The 20744-nt window shown below is 37.6% G+C and overlaps 2 protein-coding genes across 4 annotated transcripts in view; both read left to right on the top strand.

Annotated features, from left to right (window-relative positions):
- The window catches only part of PPIL3 (peptidylprolyl isomerase like 3), a 12241-nt gene extending 1059 nt beyond the window's left edge, over positions 1–11182 (top strand). For 2 of the 3 annotated variants that reach the window (XM_081141767.1, XM_081141768.1), the window contains exons 3-7: positions 1278–1352; positions 2623–2716; positions 3427–3494; positions 7337–7455; positions 10215–11182. In XM_081141767.1, the coding sequence (XP_080997893.1) occupies positions 1278–1352; positions 2623–2716; positions 3427–3494; positions 7337–7455; positions 10215–10341 (483 nt within the window). In that variant the 3' untranslated portion in view covers positions 10342–11182. The remainder of the gene's footprint in view (positions 1–1277; positions 1353–2622; positions 2717–3426; positions 3495–7336; positions 7456–10214) is intronic. The other variant, XM_081141769.1, reaches the window with a different exon arrangement.
- A 1465-nt stretch (positions 11183–12647) lies between these two features.
- CLK1 (CDC like kinase 1) lies at positions 12648–20744 on the top strand. Its single transcript, XM_081141756.1, has 13 exons — positions 12648–12792; positions 14107–14267; positions 14580–14808; positions 15827–15917; positions 16319–16385; positions 17623–17739; positions 17832–17998; positions 18713–18807; positions 18903–19032; positions 19324–19406; positions 19821–19900; positions 20166–20256; positions 20373–20744. Exons 2-13 carry the CDS (start codon positions 14107–14109, stop codon positions 20514–20516), a joined length of 1455 nt encoding a protein of 484 aa, XP_080997882.1. The 5' UTR covers positions 12648–12792; the 3' UTR covers positions 20517–20744.

Below are 20744 nucleotides of genomic sequence, written 5' to 3' on the forward strand. Positions count from 1 at the left end.
TCAGTCAAGGGAAATAAAACTGCGTGGAAATATCAATGGCAAGACAGGGAAATGATAAACTGTAGAAGTCTACAGTGAAAAATGATTCTAAGCAAAACCAGAAATAAGCAAAATTACTTTTAAGTTATGTATGTTTTCACTTAAAACACACAGAATTTGCCTTTTATAGAAAAAAAATTGATTACAAGGTAGAGATGAAAAGAGGGAGTAGGAGGAGCAGAAGGGTATAGCCCTGGTGTTATAATTTTAATTGGAACTTTTTGCTCTGTATCTAAGGTGGGCAACTAGAGCTTGAAGTAGAAGAACAGCAATAAGAATAATGCCCCATGTCCCCCTCCCCCAACTCACACACACCCCCTGCTTTCTATCTTCAACCTGGCCATACTCTGACTGCTAGATACTATTGTAATAAGAAGAGAAATGAAAAAGGAAGCTCCAGAATAATAATTTTCATTCTTTCTGGAATGAGATGTATTCAAAAGGAGTATTCAAGCTACCAAAACAAACAAAAAGCAAAAATAAAGAATACTAGGGGGGAAAAAGTACTACGGTTACCTCTGCACATTTAGAATCTAGAAACACTGATGCTTTTTATGTCCTGTCTTTAGTCGAGAAAGGAATTGTTTTTTTGTTTTGTTTTAAATATATCTTTATTGATTTCAGAGAGAGGAAGGGAGAGGGGGAGAGAGAGATGAGAGAGTCGTCATTGATCAGCTGCCTCCTGCACGCCCTTGACTGGGGACCTGGAGGGGAACGAGCCTGCAACCTGGGCATGTGCCCTGACGAGGAATTGAACTGTGATCTCCTGGCCGGGCAGGAATTTTTTTAACCTGGCCCCTTACCATTAAATTACATAAGAGAAATGGTAGAAACTATATTTTGAAAGTCATTCTCTTACTATTTTTCAATAAATAGTAATGATAGTGAATGCCATTTAAATCAGTAATTCTAATATTACAATTGTTTTTATTTTTATTGATGAAAAATTCAAGCTTAAAATAATTATTTCCAGCACAGTATTTGCTCCCCAATTTTTAGCATAGATACTATTTTACCCTAACCTTTATATTTATCTCCTGGAGGCTTTTCCTACTGCTGAAGTAAATTTTGAAGGAATACAACTTATCTCTTAGAGCTGCTATATGGACAGGTCATCTCTGAAACAGTACTTCTATGCTATTTAGATATCATCTTTAATATCTACTTAGGGAAATCATACAGTGCATATAGTCACCTGAAGAAATCTCATTTGTTCTCACATTCTCTCTCCTTTTTAGTCGGTGACACTGCATACGGATGTAGGTGATATTAAAATAGAAATCTTCTGTGAGAGGACACCCAAAACATGTGAAGTGAGTACCGTTATGTACAAATAAAAAATGAGTTAATGCAACAGGATAATCATTTTGAAATTGACTGATCTAAAAAGTCAACAACATAAAAAACCAAACCACTTTCGTATAAAACCATTGTCAGGAAAAACCAGCCACCATCATTTCTGGCCTGATTTCCACTTAACCTTTCTTGATATCGAAGGGTAGGTAGAGTGGCTGGTATCTTTTCCTTTTGGCTCATTTTCCTTAGGAAACATAAGTAATCATGAGATATCAGATAAGAAAACTGTTCCTTACATTATTTCACTTGTTTAAATGACAAGGACAGAAGGAAGAAGAGTCAGCTATACATAATTTATTCATTCAACAGTTATCTATAAAAGGCTATCTTGACAGTATCTGCAAATACAGTGATGAACAGGACACATTCCTTGCCCTCATGGAGCCAATATTCTAGGTGGGAATATAGGCGGGGGCGGCGGGGGGAATTTATTCTAGAAAAAAAGTATTTCTAGAGAGTGATAATGCCTTGAAAGATATAAAATGTTGAGACAGAGAATAATGGGGAAGGAATTATTTAAAAGAAGGTGAGGGTGGGCCTAGTCAAGAAAGTGATACTTAAAACTGAGTGTGAAAAGTAATGAAGGCATCTCCATGAAAAGATATATAAAAAGAGCCTGACCGGGCATGGCTCAGTGGTTGAGCATCAACCTGTCATCCAGGAGATCGCTGTTCAATTCCTGGTCAGGGCACATGCCTGAGTTGCAGGCTCGATCCCCAGTGTAGGGTGTGAAGGAGGCAGCCGATCAATGACTCTCATCACTGATGTTTCCCTCTCTCTCTCCCTCTCCCTCCCTCTCCCTCTGAAATCAATAAAGATATATTAAAAAAAAAAAGGAAGATATATAAAAAGAACATTCCAGATAGAAAGATAGCAGGTATGAAGTCCTCAAGGCGGGGGAAGCCTGCCTCTTTGGGATGAATTTTCAGAAGGCTAATGGGGTAAACATAGTAAATAACAGGAAGGGGTCATTATGATGAGATGTAGAGGTAGGCCAGGTCATGCAGGGCATATTAGGCTCTGCTTAGGAGTTTGTATTTTAGTCCAAAAACTGAAGGAAGTCATTAAAGTGCTTTAGGTAGGGAAGCGACATCATCCAAAGTAATGCTTAAAAGACATAGGCATTTAAATAGGTTGTTACAGTGTTTTCAGTAAGTACAATTAGTTCTTTATCTTAAATGTGTTTCTGCTACATGATTTCTTAATCATTACTTTTACTCTCTTCAGAATTTCTTGGCTCTCTGTGCCAGTAATTACTACAATGGCTGTATATTTCATAGAAATATCAAAGGTTTCATGGTTCAAACAGGAGACCCCACAGGTAAGTTATTCCATTAATATCTAGAGAATTGGGTATATAGTGTGAAGAAGTGGGGGTAGACAAACAATAGAAAAATAAAAGCATGCAGAGTTCTTATAATTGGGCTACCTTGCAACAGCGAGTTATTTTTATTTTTTTATTAGACACATGGATTGGTTGCCTCCCACAGGTGCCCAGACCAGGGCTAGGGATTGTACATGGCCTTGACCGGGAATTGAACCCACAACCCTTCAGTTTGCTGGCTGACACTAACCACTTGGCCACACTGGCCAGGGCAGCAAGCAATTTTTAAGCTGAAGCTACTAGTACCTAGCTCTAAAGTATGAATAGTATTGAGCGTTTTTGTTTTTTTGTAGAGATATTTTATTTTTCTGGTTTATAAAGTGAAATTTTGGGGAAGTAAGAAAGGACATATCATAGACAATAGTGTGGTGAAGGCCTAGGGCAAGGGGTGGGTGCTGGTTGGAAGGGGTCATTGGGGAAAAAAGAGAACATCTGTAATACTTTCAACAATAAAAATAAATTTTAAAAAATAATAATAAAAAATAAAAACACTTCTTCTCACCAATAAAAGATATCAGCTTAAAAAAAAAAGGGACATATCAAATTTTATTTGTACTTAAAGAGTTATACTTTGAACTAGCCTTTAAGTTTAAGAAAATAAACCCTTTCTCTAATTAGATACTTCTTTTATTTGTCTTGTAATATAGGTACTGGAAGAGGAGGTAACAGTATCTGGGGCAAGAAATTTGAGGATGAATACAGTGAATATCTTAAGGTATGTCCCCAGTGCTTCAAAATTATTTTCTCATGCCATGTGTACACTTGGAAACTTTGATACATATGTTGTAGTAACACAAGTTAACATCATTAGTAAACATATATATGTACTTTTTTGTAGTTTCTGCACAATTGATAAATGATATCAGGGAGAAAATATACATGGCAGTTCTAGCCTAAAATATATACTGGAATCTCACTATCACATGGATCTTGATACTAAGTGAGCTCATCTTTGGGTCCAGCCTATCAGTAATATACCAAAGGGGCTTAATGTCTCACTATAAAATTCATGTTGAATGATGCAAATCATTAGCCTTGTTTGAGAGTGAAAAGGAAAGACTAGCAGACCTCCTGGTTGCAATAGTGCCATTATCAATCACCAACTTTTATCATCATCTGTTAGATGTTTAAATATTCATGCATTAACGTTACTTAATGCCTGTAGTAGATCTCAGTGAGGTGAAAGAGAAGTGCATATAAATATATCTTTAGCATGTTAAAATTAGGGATTTTTATTTTCTTTATCATATTTTTTCTAAAACTTTCTAAACCATTTTCTTGTTTTGTTTTCTAAAATTAAAAAAGCAATACATGCCTATTAAAAAAAAATCAGTTCTACTTCCCAGAGAGGACAACAATTAACAGTTTATTTTATGGTCTTTTAAACTTTGTATCTGCATAGAATGATAATTTTATAATTAGAAAAAAAGAGACAAATTCCCTACAATCAGAATATGTAATTTATTATATTATATTTCAGTTACATTAAAATATGCCCTGAAAAAATAAAATTCTAATTTCTCCTTGAAAAAAAAATATATATGCCCTGGCCCTGGCTGGTGTGGCTCAGTTGGTTGGGCATCATCCGTGCACCAAAAGGTTGCCAGTTTGATTCCTGGTCAGGGCATATGTGCGGGTTGTGGGCTTGATCCCCACCCAGTAGGGGCGTGCAGGAGGCAGCCGATCAGTGTTTCTCTCCTTCTCTCCCTCTCTCTCTAAAATCAATAAAATATACCCTGGAAATCTTCTGGAAAAAAAAATTCATTGCAGTGTTTATCTCTGGATGGACAGACTAGGGGTAATTTACTTTATCTTTTTGCTTTTCTATCATAAAGAAATACTATTTTTGTTATAGGAGTTGAGGTTGGGAAATGCTAAATTATTTAAAAGTCATCCTTTTCTTGAATTAGAAACAAAACAACCTTTTAGACATTAATTAATGACAGCTTTCATAACACTAATCTGTAATCCTATACCAGTGTTTTTCAACCTTGGCTGTTACAGACTCACCAGAGGAAGTTTTAAAAATATAAAAAATTAGGGTCTTACCTCCTCTCATCCCCCCATCCCCAAATATAGAGAAAAATAATCAGTAGAACTGATTAGGGCCTTGACTATATTTTAAGGTTCCCTGGTGATTCCTTCAACAGCCAGAGTTAAGAATCACTATCTTATACATCAAAGTTGAGGGTGTGTATTGAATATTCACATACTCTGACCCAGCAATTCCATTCCCAAGTGTTTACCCTAGAAAATTCACATATGTGCATCAGGAGACACATAAAAGAGTGTTCCTAGAGAATTATTTTAATAGCAGAGAGCTAAAAACAACTCAAATGTCTATTGATCATAGGATAGATATATTGTAGTATATTCAGGAGTGAAATATACAGCAGTAAAAAAGAACTACAGCTTCATATACATGTAGGAATCATAGAAACATAAGTGTAGAGAGCATGCCTGGAAGACTACAAATAGTATGATACTATTTTATAGAGCTCAGAAACAAGGAAAAGGAAACAATACAGTTGACCCTTGAACAGTGTGGGGGTTAGGGGGACTTACCCTCCTTGTATAGTTGAAAATCCATGTATAGCTTTTGACCCCCAAAAGTTATCCATGTATAACTTTTATTCCTCGGTATCCATGGGGGATTGGTTTTAGGACACCCCCATCACCACCGTGGATACTGAAATCCAAGGATGCTGAAGTCCCCTACATAAAATAGGAGACTTTATGTGTAGATCAGTGCATAGAATTCTCTCCAAATCTGTGGACTCCCAACCACAGATTTTAAAAAAATGTGTATAAGTGGACCCACACAATTCAAACCTGTGTTCAAGACCCATTCAAGAATCAACTGTATATTGTATAGGCATGTATAAAGATATTAGAATAGTGGTTACTTCTTCGATAAGAAGAAGGCTAAGGTAATCCATGAGAGGAGCACATACACATGCAAGTTTGATAAATTTTAAATTCCTAAAGCTTAGAAATGGGTTAATGGGTATGTATTTTATTAAGTTATAAATGGTACATATATTCTCGTGTATGTATTAAAGACTACATTTGAGTCCAGCTGGTGTGGTTCAGTGGTTGAGCATTGACCTATGATCCAGGAGATTTCAGTTTGATTCCCGGTCAGGGCACATGCCCAGGTTGTGGACCCAGTCCCCAGCAGATGACATGCAGGAGGCAGCCATTCAATGAGTCTCATCATTGATGTTTCTCTCTCTCTCTCTCCCCCTCCCTTCCCCTGAAATCAATAAAATATAGATACATTTAAATATTACATTTGATTGGTAGTCACCTTTTAGGAAGACAATAAAGCATTAATATCTTGATGTAGCTACATCTATTATACATTGGTACTGTATTGCTAAAAGTGTGTCTGTACTTCTCCAAAGTGAAAATGAAATTAATTGGGGAATATGTATCTCTATTGCTTGTCTCATTAGTGTCCCCTGGTGAATAACTAAATATAGACTAATCATTAGAGTTATTTATAGTGTATTTCATACTCAGGCACCTCCCTATAACATGAGCTGTCACGTCTTCAATCTTATCTGTAAAGTTCTTTTAATTCCTGTACACAGTCCCTTGTATAACAAACAGTATCACGAATATTAGACCTAGAAGAGACCTTCCTTAGATCATCTAGTCTTCAGGTTATGAACTGACTGCCAATGGGTAGAAGACTCATAGATGCATTCTCTATGGCAGTTGGTTAAAAAAATGTTTAATGCCATTAGGCAAGAGATACACTATTCCTTTAGCTAGACTCCACCATTCCCTAAAGTTTACGTTCTGCCCACTCATCAGTTTATTATCTACTGACCTTTGTGAGCATTTGAATTATTATTATTATTTTTAAATATATCTTTATTGATTTCAGAGAGAGGAAGGGAGAGGGGGAGAGAGAGATAGAAACATCAATGATGAGAGAGTCCTTGATTGGCTGCCTCCTGCACGCCCCCAACTGGGTATCGAGCCCGCAGCCCAGGCATGTGCCCTGACTGGGAATTGAACTGCGATCTTCTGCATCCTAGGCTGATGCTCAGCCACTGAGCCATGCCCGGCTGGGCAGCATTTGAATTATGAATAAACCCCAGAACTAGTCCAAACTCCCTTCTTTTACAGATAAAGAAACTAGCCAGAGTCCAGTGTATGTGTGAAGAGATTATGGGGATTTTGGTTTTATTGTCTGCCTGATCATTTCATACCAGCACACTGTTCCTTAATATAAATGTAAGGATTCTTTCTGTTATACATTGGCATTGCTTAAAGTGTTTGTAGCTGTACATCTCCAAAGTGAAAATGAAATTGGAGGATATGATTTGATATATAAACAACTTACATATATGTTTTCAGAGATACAGATAATACAGCAACTGTACATTTGTGTTTGCCCAAGTAGAAGCTGTTAATCATTTAATATGTTTTCTTGGTTCCTTAAATATTGGGAGGTTAAAGAGTGCATGTCTTGTTTTAGTCCTGTATTTGGAATATTTATTTAAAAACACAGATAAATTAATACTTTGGTCTGTTTTTTTTCAGCACAATGTTAGAGGTGTTGTATCTATGGCTAATAATGGCCCAAACACCAATGGATCACAGTTTTTCATCACCTATGGCAAGCAGCCACATTTGGACATGAAGTACACAGTATTTGGAAAGTGAGTCTCCTGGTTATGGTTTTCTTCTTTGGAATTTCATTGAAAGGGATGTATATAAGTGGCTGTGATAGTAGCATAACTAATATTGAAAATGCAGTATGAGCCCGGCCGGGCGTGGCTCAGCAGTTGAGCATCAACCTAGGATCCAGGAAATCGGGGTTCGATTCCCGGTCAGGGCACATGCCCGGGTTGCGGGCTAGGCAGCCAATCAATGACTCTCTCATCGTTGATGTTTCTCTCTCTCTCTCCTCCTCCTTTCCTCTCGCTGAAGTCAATAAAGATATATTTTTAAAAAGAAAAAAAGAAAATGCAGTATGAGAGCTAAACATACCTGGAATTTAAGTCTACTATTTATCAGCCTGGTGACCTTGGGAAGTTATAACCTCTCTGAGCCTCAGTTTCCTGATTTTATAAAAGAGAAGCTAATACTTTTTTCCTGGTTCATTGTGCAAATTAATAGTAATGTGTCTGTTTTCACTGAGAATAGCATTTTGCAGCAGATCTGAAAAATAGTCGCTTAAACAAGATGGACTAGGATGGTGGTTCCATCATGTCACCAATGTTCTCGGTGCCTCTGTCTTTAGCTTCAACCATCTTTAGCTTCCATCCTTAAGCTCACCACGTGGTCATAGTATGGGCAACACAGTTCCAGAACATCTGTGTTCCAGGCAGAACAGAGAAGAAAGGGCAAAAGGTCTGCCTAGCTAAGTCTACCCCTTTTTAGAAGAGTTTTTCTAGAAGATCCAGAACTTTGCAATGTAGCTATCCCTTACCTACAAGGGAGGATAGGAAATGTTTTTTAGCCAGACGCATTACTGTTCTCAATGAAATGAGGTTTCTGTGAGTAAGGAGAAGGGGAAACTGGATGCTAGGGAGGTGTTTAGTAGTCTCTGCCAGAATATCCATTATAAACAGTATTCCTGGGGACTGCTTTTGTAAATCAATAGGAAGTCAGTTTGTCTGTCTGCAAGTATTTACTTTGCTCAATAAACTAAGGCACAGTTCTAGAGTTTGTTTTATTTGATAATTTGAGTGCCAAGTTAGGCTAATTAAAAATAGAAGACTCTACAACTTTCTTTTTCATTCCATATACATGTCTAATTTAGATTATTAATAATTAATGAAGTATTACAGTCTCTAGTATTCTTTGTGTGTATGTAGGTAATCTAGGTTCCCCTCCTTTTACTTTCTCCCTTAACCCACCATTAATAATTATTGATGGGTAATTACCAAGATCTTACTGGATTTGTGACAAAACTGTAAAATTTAGAACAAAGATTTTTAAATTTATTTTATTGATTTCAGAGAGAGGAAGGAACAGGGAAAGAGAGAGATAGAAACATCAATGATGAGAGAGTCATTGATCAGCTGCCTCCTGCATGCCCCCCTCTGGGTATCAAGCCTGCAATCCAGGCATATGCCCTGACGGGGAATTGAACCTAGATCTCCTGGATCATAGGTTGATGCTCAACCACTTAGCCACGCCGGCTAGGCTAGAACAAAGATTCTTATCCTTTAACCTTTAAGTCCATTAACTTTTTGAAATTGTGTGTTTCAGGTATATGCACACACATTTTTCTGGGAAGATGGTATATAGCTTTCCACTCGTTCTCAAAGGGGCTATGTCCCAGATACTTGACTGGACTGACTTAGCACAGTTTGCTTGCTTTTTGTGCCTGAGCTCTGTTTTCTATATCCTCTATTTCTCTTACTGACCCAGAAGTGGGAAAACCTTTAAAATTTACAATTTAAAGACCTTAATTGTCATACATTTGGGAGTAAAATCAAAAGGTTTGGTTACAGTACTATTTTAGTGAAATTGCAAAATTAAATGTAAATACATTCTATACATATATTTTGAGAATTAATTTGAGTTGTACTAAGAGGTATAATCTAAAAAGCTGCCTTTTCTTAGCAAATGTTTTAAACTAACTTCAAAACATATTTGAAGGATAGCTCTCAATATTTCTTTTTCTTAATGGAAACATGAAGTAAGCTTGCTGCAAGTGGGCTTAACTGTTCATCTTTTCATTTCCTATTTTTCAAATGTTTTTACTGATTTGAGAGAGAGGAGGAAGAGGGAGAAAGAGAGAAACATTGATGTGAGAGAGAAACATTGATCGGTTGCCTCCTGTATGCACCCTGACCAGGGATCTAACCCTCAACCTGGGTATGTGCCCTGACTGGGAATCGAACCTGCGACCTTTTGGTGTATGTGACGACACTTCAACCAACTGAGTCACACTGGCCAGGGCTTCTATTTTCCTATTTTTATTATTATTGCTCTTTGTTTAAATATGGTGTTTTTAATTTTTGCTTCTGGACAAAAACAATCAAGTGCAAAGTGGCCACTCACTTATGGATCTTCAGAGTAGGGCAGTATTTATAATAGTGTCATCCTTACATACTTTCTCTGGATATTTCCTATAGCAAAGAAATCTTCTGACTAATTATATTGGCCCCATTGTAGCTATGCTGTATAAATGGGGCAGAATACAATGCTTAGATACTTTGGTGGGAATATTCCTACCCATTGTTATTACTGTCTAAAGGCATAAGAATGCATTTTTGTTTCTGAATTTTGGCCCATATCTATGTTAGAAAGTCAAATCAGTATTTTATTGTACACTCAACTAGGGAATTCAGAGAACTATGAGTCATGGTCCTTTTCTCTTAAGGATATTATAATTGCTATGTGTATTTGGATATTGTGTTTCAATCTGAGAAAATGTTCATTCATTATATTGTTTCTCTTACAGGGTAATAGATGGTCTGGAGACTCTAGATGAATTGGAGAAGTTACCAGTAAATGAGAAGACATACCGACCTCTTAATGATGTACACATTAAGGATATAACTATTCATGCCAACCCATTTGCTCAATAGCTATAATGGACATGGACAAATACTTGGCACAGTATTTGAGAAACACACCTATTGTTGTTTATCCAGTTTTAATTATGTCAGAGATTGCATCATCCTGCTTGTTTACAACTAAGATCTCCTGAGTTGGTGGTACCAAAGGGAACCAAATAGCTTTTACTCCCATTCTTGAGCATATTCTTTTCTATAACTATTATCCAATGTGTTTAATTTTCTAAACATGTTTAATTTTTGTTACATAGAAACATTCATTTTTAAATGCTGAGTCTCATATCAGTCATTTTTGAGCACCCTAATTATAAACTCCTACTATATCTAGACTACATCATGGAAGTATTATTTTCCATAGTTGTTCACTTTGTGCAGCTAGAGAGAGGAAGGGCAAGATAAAGAGATGGTATAGAGGCTAGCCAATGTATTTGCTATTTTCTTTGGTCTTTAGATTTATAATAAAGGCTCAGAGATATCCTAGAGTCCAGTAAACACTCAGAATTTCCCAACTGATTTGCCCGTGGAACATTAAAGCATATCTTTTAAAATATTACAAGATAAAGTTCTACAGATGATCCATTTGAAAAAAGTAATTAGTTGGTTAAGAACACCACTTGTAGAGCTCGGTCTGTGTTTGAATCACAGCTCTGTCTCCTACTAACTTTAGGCAAATTAACATCTCCAAGCTTTAGTTTCCTCATTCATAAATAATATTCCCTCAGACTGTTGTGAGGATTAAAAGAAATAATGTGTATAAAGCTTCTGGCATATAGTAAGTATTCTGTATTAAGTAATGGAAGCTGCTCTCCTAATATATTTGTCTCCACCAGAGGGCTCTTACCTAATCAGGCCATTTATCAGACTCTTACCATTGATTTTGTCAAGAACCATGTTCCACTTACTGCTTAGATCACCTTGATTAGATGTTGGGTGTTCCTAAAACCAAACATTTTTGCAGATGGCTGATTTAAATGTTTTGGTTTGTTCTTAACTACAGTTCGGGAGTTAGCTTGTAGCAGTCCTGTCGTTACCATCTATGCCTTCCACTAAACTGAGGTGCCAATTATACTAATGTTCTTGCATTTTGCTTCAGCCTTTTAATCATTTAGGTTTCTAGAATTAGTATTAAAGGCCCTTTTTGGCCAGAGTTTGTTTTGCCACTTGTTATACCTGATATTCTTCTCCAAACATGTCACTGAATTTTTTGTGATCACTTTTAAGAATCTTTTACTGATTGTCAGGATTTTTTAGCACTGACTGGCATCCCGTCAATTTTTATTCTAAACTCTGCCATTTTTTAAAGTAGCGCCAGTAGAGTCACTTTTTGGTTCTTAGACCTCAGTCTTATAAAGTCAGCTCAGTCATAGCCATAAGGAGTTCAGATAGGGAGGGATACTGGCTGCCCACCTTGAGGACAAGATGCAGCACATTGATTTCTGCCCACTCACCCTGAGTTGACTGGTTAGCTCCATGTGTTAATGAACTATGAAGAAGACTATAATGTTAATCATCCAAAATTCTCTTTAAAAGGACAAGAATATGGTTCCCCATCTAAATAAGAGGTTGGCAAAACATAGTTGGCCACCTGATTTTGTAAATAACGTCTTCTTGGAAGTCAGTCCCATTCATTTAGTATTGAGTCTGGTTGGCTTGTGCTTCAACAGCACTATTGACTGGTAGTGACAGAGACCAAATGGCCTATAAACCTGAGACTTATATGGCCCTTTAAGAAAAAGTTGGCCAACCCTGGGTCCAGACTGTCAGAAATTGGGAGATGGAGGTGTGGGTAGGGTTGTTTACTCCAAGCCTCTCGGCTTGAACGTGACCAACTTCTGTCTTCACATGGTCTTTCCCGTTTGTGCCTGTGTCCTAACCTCTTTATAAAGGCAGACACCAGTCATATTGGATTAGGGCCCACCCTAATGACCGCACTGAACCTTTCTGCCTCTGTAAAGGCACTGCTTACAAATAGTCACTGAGATAGTGGGGATTGACTTAAAATTAACTGGGAACATACTCCCAAACACGCAGGCCATACATAATGTACGCTAAAGAACGTACTTTTCCTTGTTTCCAGCGTTCACAAATACAATTTTTAAAGAGCACAGACGAGACTCTTCCAATAACTGCGCCGTTGCCCCATGACCCGAACCGGACCCTGGCCAACATGGCCGCCGTGTGCAGCTTCAGGCCCTCACCTTCAGCAACGCCCGTCCGGGCCCGGCGCCTGCGCACACGGCGGCCACCGCGCGCCGCCCCGCCCCCTGCAGGGCAAAGGCCCCGCCCCGGGGCGGAGTCGGCCTCGCAACGTCACCACTGTTTTCGAGAAGAGTCCTGACGCAGAGGACTGTCAGCTCCATTTTGTTTTCGGAGCCCATCGCAGCCAGCCGCTGTCAGCTGCGCCTTCTCCGTTGTCGCGTTACAAGCTTTGTCGCCTTCGGCTTGAACTCTCTGGCCAGGACGGTAAGACGCAGGAGGAAGCGGGCTAGGTGTCGGGGCCTTTTTTGTGTGCCTCGGGAGCGCCTGGTGATGCCCCCCTAGCCAGGCTTGTCGGCCGCTGCCCGCAGTCCTGCACGGGGATCTTTTTTCCCTTCGCCCCACTCCAGCTCTGTCGAGCCAGTCGCTGCGAGTTTCTGCTTGAACCTCGACGCCCCAGCCACTGACTGAGGGTAGTGACAGTGAGTTGCGAGCGGAGAGTGCTGCGCGAACGCTTGCTTTTCTCGGGGCGGGGGCGAGCCCGGACGGGCGCTGGCGCCATCTTGTCTGCAGTGGCCGCCTCGCCGAGCTGTAAGATGGCGGCGGGGCGGAGGCGGCGAAGCTGCCTGTTGCGGGGGTTGTTTACTTGGGTTCTGCGTAAATTACGTTTCTGGAGGAACTGTGTTCGTAGCAAACTGAGACAAAGAACGCATTGACCTGCTATAACTTGATATCATTTAACGTCTAGTTGATTCTTATAGGACTGGTGTGGAAATCGCCAGGGTCTGTCTTCTCAGTGTCTTCGGGGAACCCGAGAAAAGAGAGATATAGTATAGTATTTGAAGGCGTGTGTGATTAGGCATTTCTCGTGTTGAATTTCTGTGCTTCATTTGGAGCGTTTTGATTGAGTGTAGAGACGAGGAGTCAAGTTGTTGGAGATTTTTCTTCGAAACATTTCTGAAAGGAAGATGGCTTTCTTCTCTCCTAACTTGATTGCGTAAGACTGTTCTGAGGACGACCTAGGCTTTGTTACATTGTCGTACGTGCTGGGGAGTGGCACTCAAAAGACGGTGTTTTGTCGGGGTTTTTTTTGTGTGTTTTTTAAAATTTTTGTTTAAAATATTACAGATGTCCCTTTTTCTCCCCAATGACCCGTTCCACCCCGTCACATCCCTCTCCCCAGTCCCTCTCCACACCATTGTCCGTGTCCTTGGGTTGTGCATATATGCATCTAAATTATTTGGTTACTCTCTCCTCGTTTTGCTTTCTGATGCCATCGTTGACTTAAGGCCTTAGTAGTATGATTGACTTTACCCCTTTACAAAAATTTTCAGTAACGATGGTTCTGTTGCTGAGAACATTTGTGGTTCCTTGTGAGTTGGAGGCTAGCTTTTGATGCACGTTTAAATGGGGAGAATTTCATATGTGAACCTATATTAAATTTCCGCAGGCAGGAAAATACGATTTTGCCAAAATTGATAATGTTCTAACTAGAGTGAATTTGCAAAGAAGAATTTTATTAAACTGTTCATTGTTGACGTGGGATCCTTTAAAACTGGGGAAAACTTTTCTTTTGTGTAGATGAGACACTCGAAGAGAACTTACTGTCCTGATTGGGAGGAAAAAGATTGGGAGTGTGGAAAATGGAGGAGCAGCAGCAGTCATAAGAGGAGGAAGAGATCACATAGCAGTGCCCGGGAGAACAAGCACTGCAAATACGATCACTCTAAAACATCTGATAGGTAAGGGGGGTATTACATATACATACATAAATACATTTTCACTACAGTGTTATCTGTCGGTTGTCTCGATAAAGGGGGGGGGGCGGATCCATTTTCATAATTAAAACTAATGTCACTTAAAATAAGTAACGTTGATTACCATTCCTTTCTGTTTCCAATGATGGCTTGTAATGTTTGTAAAATTGTGTGGGTTTTTTTGGTTGGTGGGGAAAACAATCTAAGAGTTACCTTAAGAGATTTACTGAGAATTGGAAGATACTTGGTATTAGCATAAAGCATTGGAAAAGTGTTGTTTTCTTAAATTTTTTCTAGCCATTATTTGGAAAGCAGATCCATAAATGAGAGAGACTATTATAGTCGACGCTACATTGATGAATATAGAAATGACTACAGTCAAGGGTGTGAATCTGGACATCGTCATAGGGACCATGAAAGCAGATATCAGAACCATAGTAGCAAGTCCTCTGGTAGAAGTGGAAGAAGTAGTTATAAAAGCAAACACAGGATTCACCACAGCACTACACATCATCGTTCACATGGGGTATGAGCTCTTTTAAAACATTTTGGAAGTTTTATTTCCCGTGTTGAACAGGAAACTTTAATTTGTGTTTGATCATTTGAGAAAGTTCTGTTTAAGATGAAGTCATCTCAATTTTAACTTACAGGATTCTTTCTGTTTGTGCATTGGATAGGAAATTCCCTGAGTACAGTATATACTTAATTACATAATAGATTTTACTACTAGCTGGCAACTGTCATTTCAGTGAAATAGTGGAGGGGATTTAATTTAGGTTCATAGAAATGATTACAAGATAGTGTGACAGATTTTTCATGGTACTTCAAGAAATCTGATTTGTTTTGATAAATTGAAATCTTACCACAAAGATAGACTAGGCCTTTTATTTTTGTATGATTGAGGATTAGATGTATCTTTGTTCTAGCAAAGCATTCTCTCTAATACTTTTTTTCACTAAGCAAACCACTTAACAGATATGAAATTATGGGATGTGTATTAATTTGGAGATCAGCTCAGAAGGCATTTAAAATATCGTCGTGTTATTCTTGTATGCCAAATCATTTTTTCCTCCCCAAAATTAGGACTTTAATTTTATTTACTGTCTTAAAACTTTGTTTTCTTAGATTAGTTAGGAAATCTTAATTTGGCCACAGTCTACTTTTACAAGTAAATATTACATCCTACAATTTTGCAGCAGTAAATTGGGACACTAGAAACTTAAAATTATATTTCAGTGAATGCTACAACTAAGCATTTTTTTTTTAAAGAAAACAATTGTGTTATGTTTTATTGCCTTGCCACTTTGAGTATCTTATCTGAAAATCTGTTCCTTGCCATGTTTTTCTCCTGTTAACATAAACTATGTGCCCTGTGAATTTCTGGGGACTGAATTTGAAATTGCTCCTGCCAACCGTTTGTGGCCTGGCGTGTATCTGAATGCCTGAATATCTCCCCGCTGAATGAATTTCGTATTCTGCCCTGAATTCACTCGGGTATATTGATTGGCTGGATGATCTTGGTGCCGCCCACTTGACGTTTCCAGAAGAGTCACCGAAGGAAAAGATCCAGGAGTGTAGAGGATGATGAGGAGGGTCACCTGATCTGTCAGAGTGGAGACGTACTAAGTGCAAGATGTATAGAATATTTTTCAACACTTATTAACTTTTCAGATAACATCTATTATCTATAGATTAAGATTTCAGGGATTTGGAAATCTTTTCTTTCTCTGTTTTTGTTTTGTTTTGTTTCTTTCCATTTCTTTTGGTGGTGGGGGGAATTATATTTTTGCTTTCTTTAGAAATTTAATGTTTGCTATGTAGAACTTCCAAAACAGTAAATCAAATTAAATGAAATTAGCTTTAAGACTGAAATTAGACCTAAAAATAGTTACATGTTTTTTGACAGTGTTGACCAATAAAATAGTGATAAGGGAATTTATAGCATCAACTAGAATAATCTGCATTTATAGCATTTATTATGATAAGCAAAGTATTTTCACTTCTTGGTGTGACTGAGATTAATTTTTCTCTTTTAGATGAAATTGTTGATACTTTAGGTGAAGGAGCTTTTGGAAAAGTCGTGGAGTGCATCGATCGTAAAGCGTAAGTTTCCTATCCTGGGATTGTACTAGGAGTGATCACAACAGTATAGAAAACATATGTAGCCCTGGCCAGTGTGGCTCAGTTGAGTATTGTCCTGTGCACCAAGAGGTCACTGGGTCGATTCCAGTCAGGGCATATGCCCAGGTTGCTGCTCAGCCCCCAGTAGGGGGCATGCAGGAGGCTGCTGATCAATGTTTCTCTCTCCCATCAATGCTGTTTCCCCCCCCCCCCAAAATAAAAATCAATAGAAACATTTTAGAAAAGAAAACATATTTAGCTTTAGAATATGGTCTGTCCTGACCATGAGTTAGATGTATCTTTACCCTTTTAGCTTGAGTTTTTTATTTGTATTTAGGAAAGTCCCACCCAGTAAAAGATACTAGCTGTTTGTATTTTTAAGCTGTAGTAATTAGTAGTATATGCAGCTTCTACTTTCAGTTTTAAGCTGAAAACAGATTTTTTTTCAGAAAATAGGATTTTTTCCTCACTAGGCACAGCTGTGGCCATCTTTTTTTTTTCTTTCCCTCTTCTAGACAGTGGTTCTCAGCCCTGATTTATATATTAGGAGTCTTTGGAGCTTTGCTTAATTATCCCGTACCTATTGAAGCAGCCTTTAGAGTAATTTTCTAGGGACCTTGTAGTTTTAGAAAGTGCCGTAATTTAACCTGATAGCACTGTCAGGGCTGAGACTTTGCCGGATTGGTATTACAAGTTTAATTATCTTTGCCCATCAAACTACTGGTAGGAATTTTTTAAGATAGCATAAGAAATTTTTCTGTTGCCCTCTTTTTTGGTTCCCTGTTTGACAATTTTTCCTTTGGAATGGCAAAGCTTTTCTAAGTAGTTTGTTAAAAGAGGCTTCCTACTATTGGTTAGTAAGATGCTGACCTAAGATGGGATCCATGCCTCCTCAGAGTGCAAGTTTTCTGCTAACCTGGACCAAAAGAAGATTTGAGAGAATACTTGCCAGTGACAGGCACTATAGGAAGCAATTGCTTTATGTACATTAGTTTTAATTCTCAGTTGGCATGCAAATTGAGGTAGTAATATCTAATACTTTGTTAAATTACTGTTGATACATAGTTTAATTGAAGGATCAAAAAATAATTTGTATTGCTGACCTTACCATATGCCCAAAGGTCATTCTAGTTGCTTACATTGAGTTGCAGTTAGAAGAGAGTACTTACATATAACCAAAGATCTGTTATTTTTATAACTTGAACTTTCTCTCTAACAGGGGAGGTAGACATGTAGCAGTAAAAATAGTTAAAAATGTGGATAGATACTGTGAAGCTGCTCGCTCAGAAATACAAGTTCTGGAACACTTAAATACAACAGACCCCAACAGTACATTGTAAGTATCAAAGTAGAACTTAGAAAATGGCCCCAGGTAAATTTTCAGAAGATTGTAAGAAGCTGTACTAAGTTATTTTTCACATGTTTTAGCCGCTGTGTCCAGATGTTGGAGTGGTTTGAGCATCGTGGTCACATTTGCATTGTATTTGAACTACTAGGACTTAGTACTTATGATTTTATTAAGGAAAATGGTTTTCTGCCATTTCGACTGGATCATATCAGGAAGATGGCATATCAGATATGCAAGTCTGTGAATTGTAAGTATTTGGCATATCCTCCAGAAACTTGAGCTTGAGACTAATTTAATGTCAGTCTGATTTGGATCTTGGTGGGATCTTAAAAGGTAGAAATTGGCAGTTAAAAAAAAAAAGTCACAGGGATGTAAAGTACAGCATAGAGAATATAATCAATAATATTGTAATAATTTTATATGGTGTCAGATGGGTACCAGACTTACCAGGGTGATCACTTCATTGTAAAAGTTGGTCAGTTTAACTGCATTTCATTCAGTGAAAGTATTCTTCATTTATTTTATTTTTTAATGTATCTTCATTGATTTCAGAGACAGAAGGGCGGGGGGAGAGAGAGTGAAACATCAATGATGAGAGTGTCACTGATCGGTGGCCTCTTGCACGCCTTCCACTGGGGATTGAGCACACAGCCCGGGCATGTACCCTGGCCGAGAATTGAACCAGAATCTCCTGGATCGTAGGTTGGAGCTCAACCACTTAGCCATGCCGGCTGGGCAACTCTTCATTTTTTTTTTTTTAAAGAATTAGCTGTCTGTGGGCTAATTTTTTAAGGAGGGTAGTGGTTTTCAGTCCCTGGTGGTTTTCTAGCAGACTATTGAATGTTGACTACTACTTCAGGCTTGTGGGAAAGACATGAGAGGAGGTGTGTTTTTGCTTTTGTTTGGTAGGGGTTTGGGGCTTTGATTTGTAGGTTACAGCAACTTTTTGTTTCATTCTCAGTTTTGCACAGTAATAAGTTGACTCACACAGACTTAAAGCCTGAAAACATCTTATTTGTGCAATCTGACTACACAGAGGCATATAATCCCAAAATGGTAAGTCTTCAGTGTGTCATCTTCATGGCTTTAAATTAATATTTTATGCCTTCTTAATATTATGCCTTCTTAACCATCATATTTATGGCTTTTAGAAACGTGATGAACGTACCTTAATAAATCCAGATATTAAAGTTGTAGACTTTGGAAGTGCAACATATGATGATGAACATCACAGTACATTGGTATCTACAAGACATTATAGGGCACCTGAAGTTATTTTAGGTAAGTATTTCTTAATTCCTTTGGGAACCTTTTTCTTTATTGAAGCTGATTTTTAAAATTTTACTTACAGTTGTAAATTTTAAAATTTACTTATAGTTCTAGGTTTTATTTTTGTGAGACTTCATCTTTTTCCCTTTTAAGGAATTAGTGTCATAAACCACATTAAGGACTTTGGGTTAAGTGATTTCTTTAGAATCTAGCTCAAACATCAAATGATACACATTATTTTAAATGTTTTTAAGAAACATTGAGGATTTTTTTTTCCCTAACAGTTTTTGTTTTGTTTTGCAGCCTTAGGATGGTCCCAACCATGTGATGTCTGGAGTATAGGATGTATTCTTATTGAATACTACCTTGGGTTTACAGTATTTCCAGTAAGTGCTTTGCACAAGAAAAGTGCCTGTTTATGTGAATGAACCACTAACTCATAAACATTTATTTAGGTAGCTTCCCCCCCACCATCATAGACTGTTAATATAAATAAATATAAATACAAATAAAAATTATGTAATACTAATGTTGGGCATTTTATGATTTATTATTTTATTTAAAATACTTTATATTAGAAACAATTAAACTTGTTGAATTAGGGAAATCTTTGGTGATCTTACTCTGGAAGCCTTAAATAGTTTTTGTTGTTAGCTGTAACTTCTGAAACTAGGCCTTTTTTTAGTAATCGCCTTCCTTGTGTCTAAATCATGCAAGGATTGGAAATGTAGCAGCTATGTTAAATGAGAAAGCACAATGTGTAAGCTCAGGTAGTTAACAGCTTCTTTTTATTATTTTAGACGCATGATAGTAAGGAGCACTTAGCAATGATGGAAAGGATTCTTGGACCTTTACCAAAACACATGATCCAGAAAACCAGGTATGTTTTGAGAGTAAATGCTATCCTTAGTACCACTTGATCTCTTGTCCTGATGAGAACTATAAAACTGAAGTCGGACTGATGCTTTTTCACGTAGTTACTGGCTTCCTAGCAAGGTAATTACTTACCTCTAGGCTGCCTTTTAAAATCTCTGGAAAGACATTAGTCTTATCTGTAAAGCATAGTAATTGATTAAACCAGTCACTCTTGGTAGATGTTTAAGTTCTCATTGTTAATATAAATATGGATATTGACTTACTCTTAGGAAACGTAAATATTTCCATCATGATCGATTGGACTGGGATGAACACAGCTCTGCTGGCAGATATGTGTCAAGGCGTTGTAAGCCTCTGAAGGTAAGCCTGGGTCATTGCTTAAATGATCCTAGAGTGAAGTCTCTTTATGGTGGAGAAATAAAAGTATAGTAAGTGGTGGTAGAAAAAGCTGTTGACTGTCTTTCTTTTCCTTTCAGGAATTTATGCTTTCTCAGGATGCTGAACATGAGCTTCTCTTTGACCTCATTCAGAAAATGTTGGAGTATGATCCAACTAAAAGGATTACACTCAAAGAAGCCTTAAAACATCCTTTCTTTCATCCCTTAAAAAAAAGTGCATAGATCTCTAATTGTACAGTGAGAGAAGAAATTTTATAGACTGTATCAGTCTAATTAAGTTATTTTGTACAGCTTTTGTAAATTTCTTAAATTTTTGTATTGCCATGTTTATTTTGTTTGGATAATTTGATTTAAGTCTATAGCTAAATAATGATTTTTTTCAATGATTTCTGTATAAAATGATTTATTCATAATAAATTTTGTTTTTATGAAATTTATATGAATCTGTAC

The sequence above is a fragment of the Miniopterus schreibersii genome (genome assembly GCF_964146895.1).
Source record: "Miniopterus schreibersii genome assembly, chromosome: 7".
In the NCBI taxonomy this organism is placed as follows: Eukaryota; Metazoa; Chordata; class Mammalia; order Chiroptera; family Miniopteridae; genus Miniopterus; species Miniopterus schreibersii.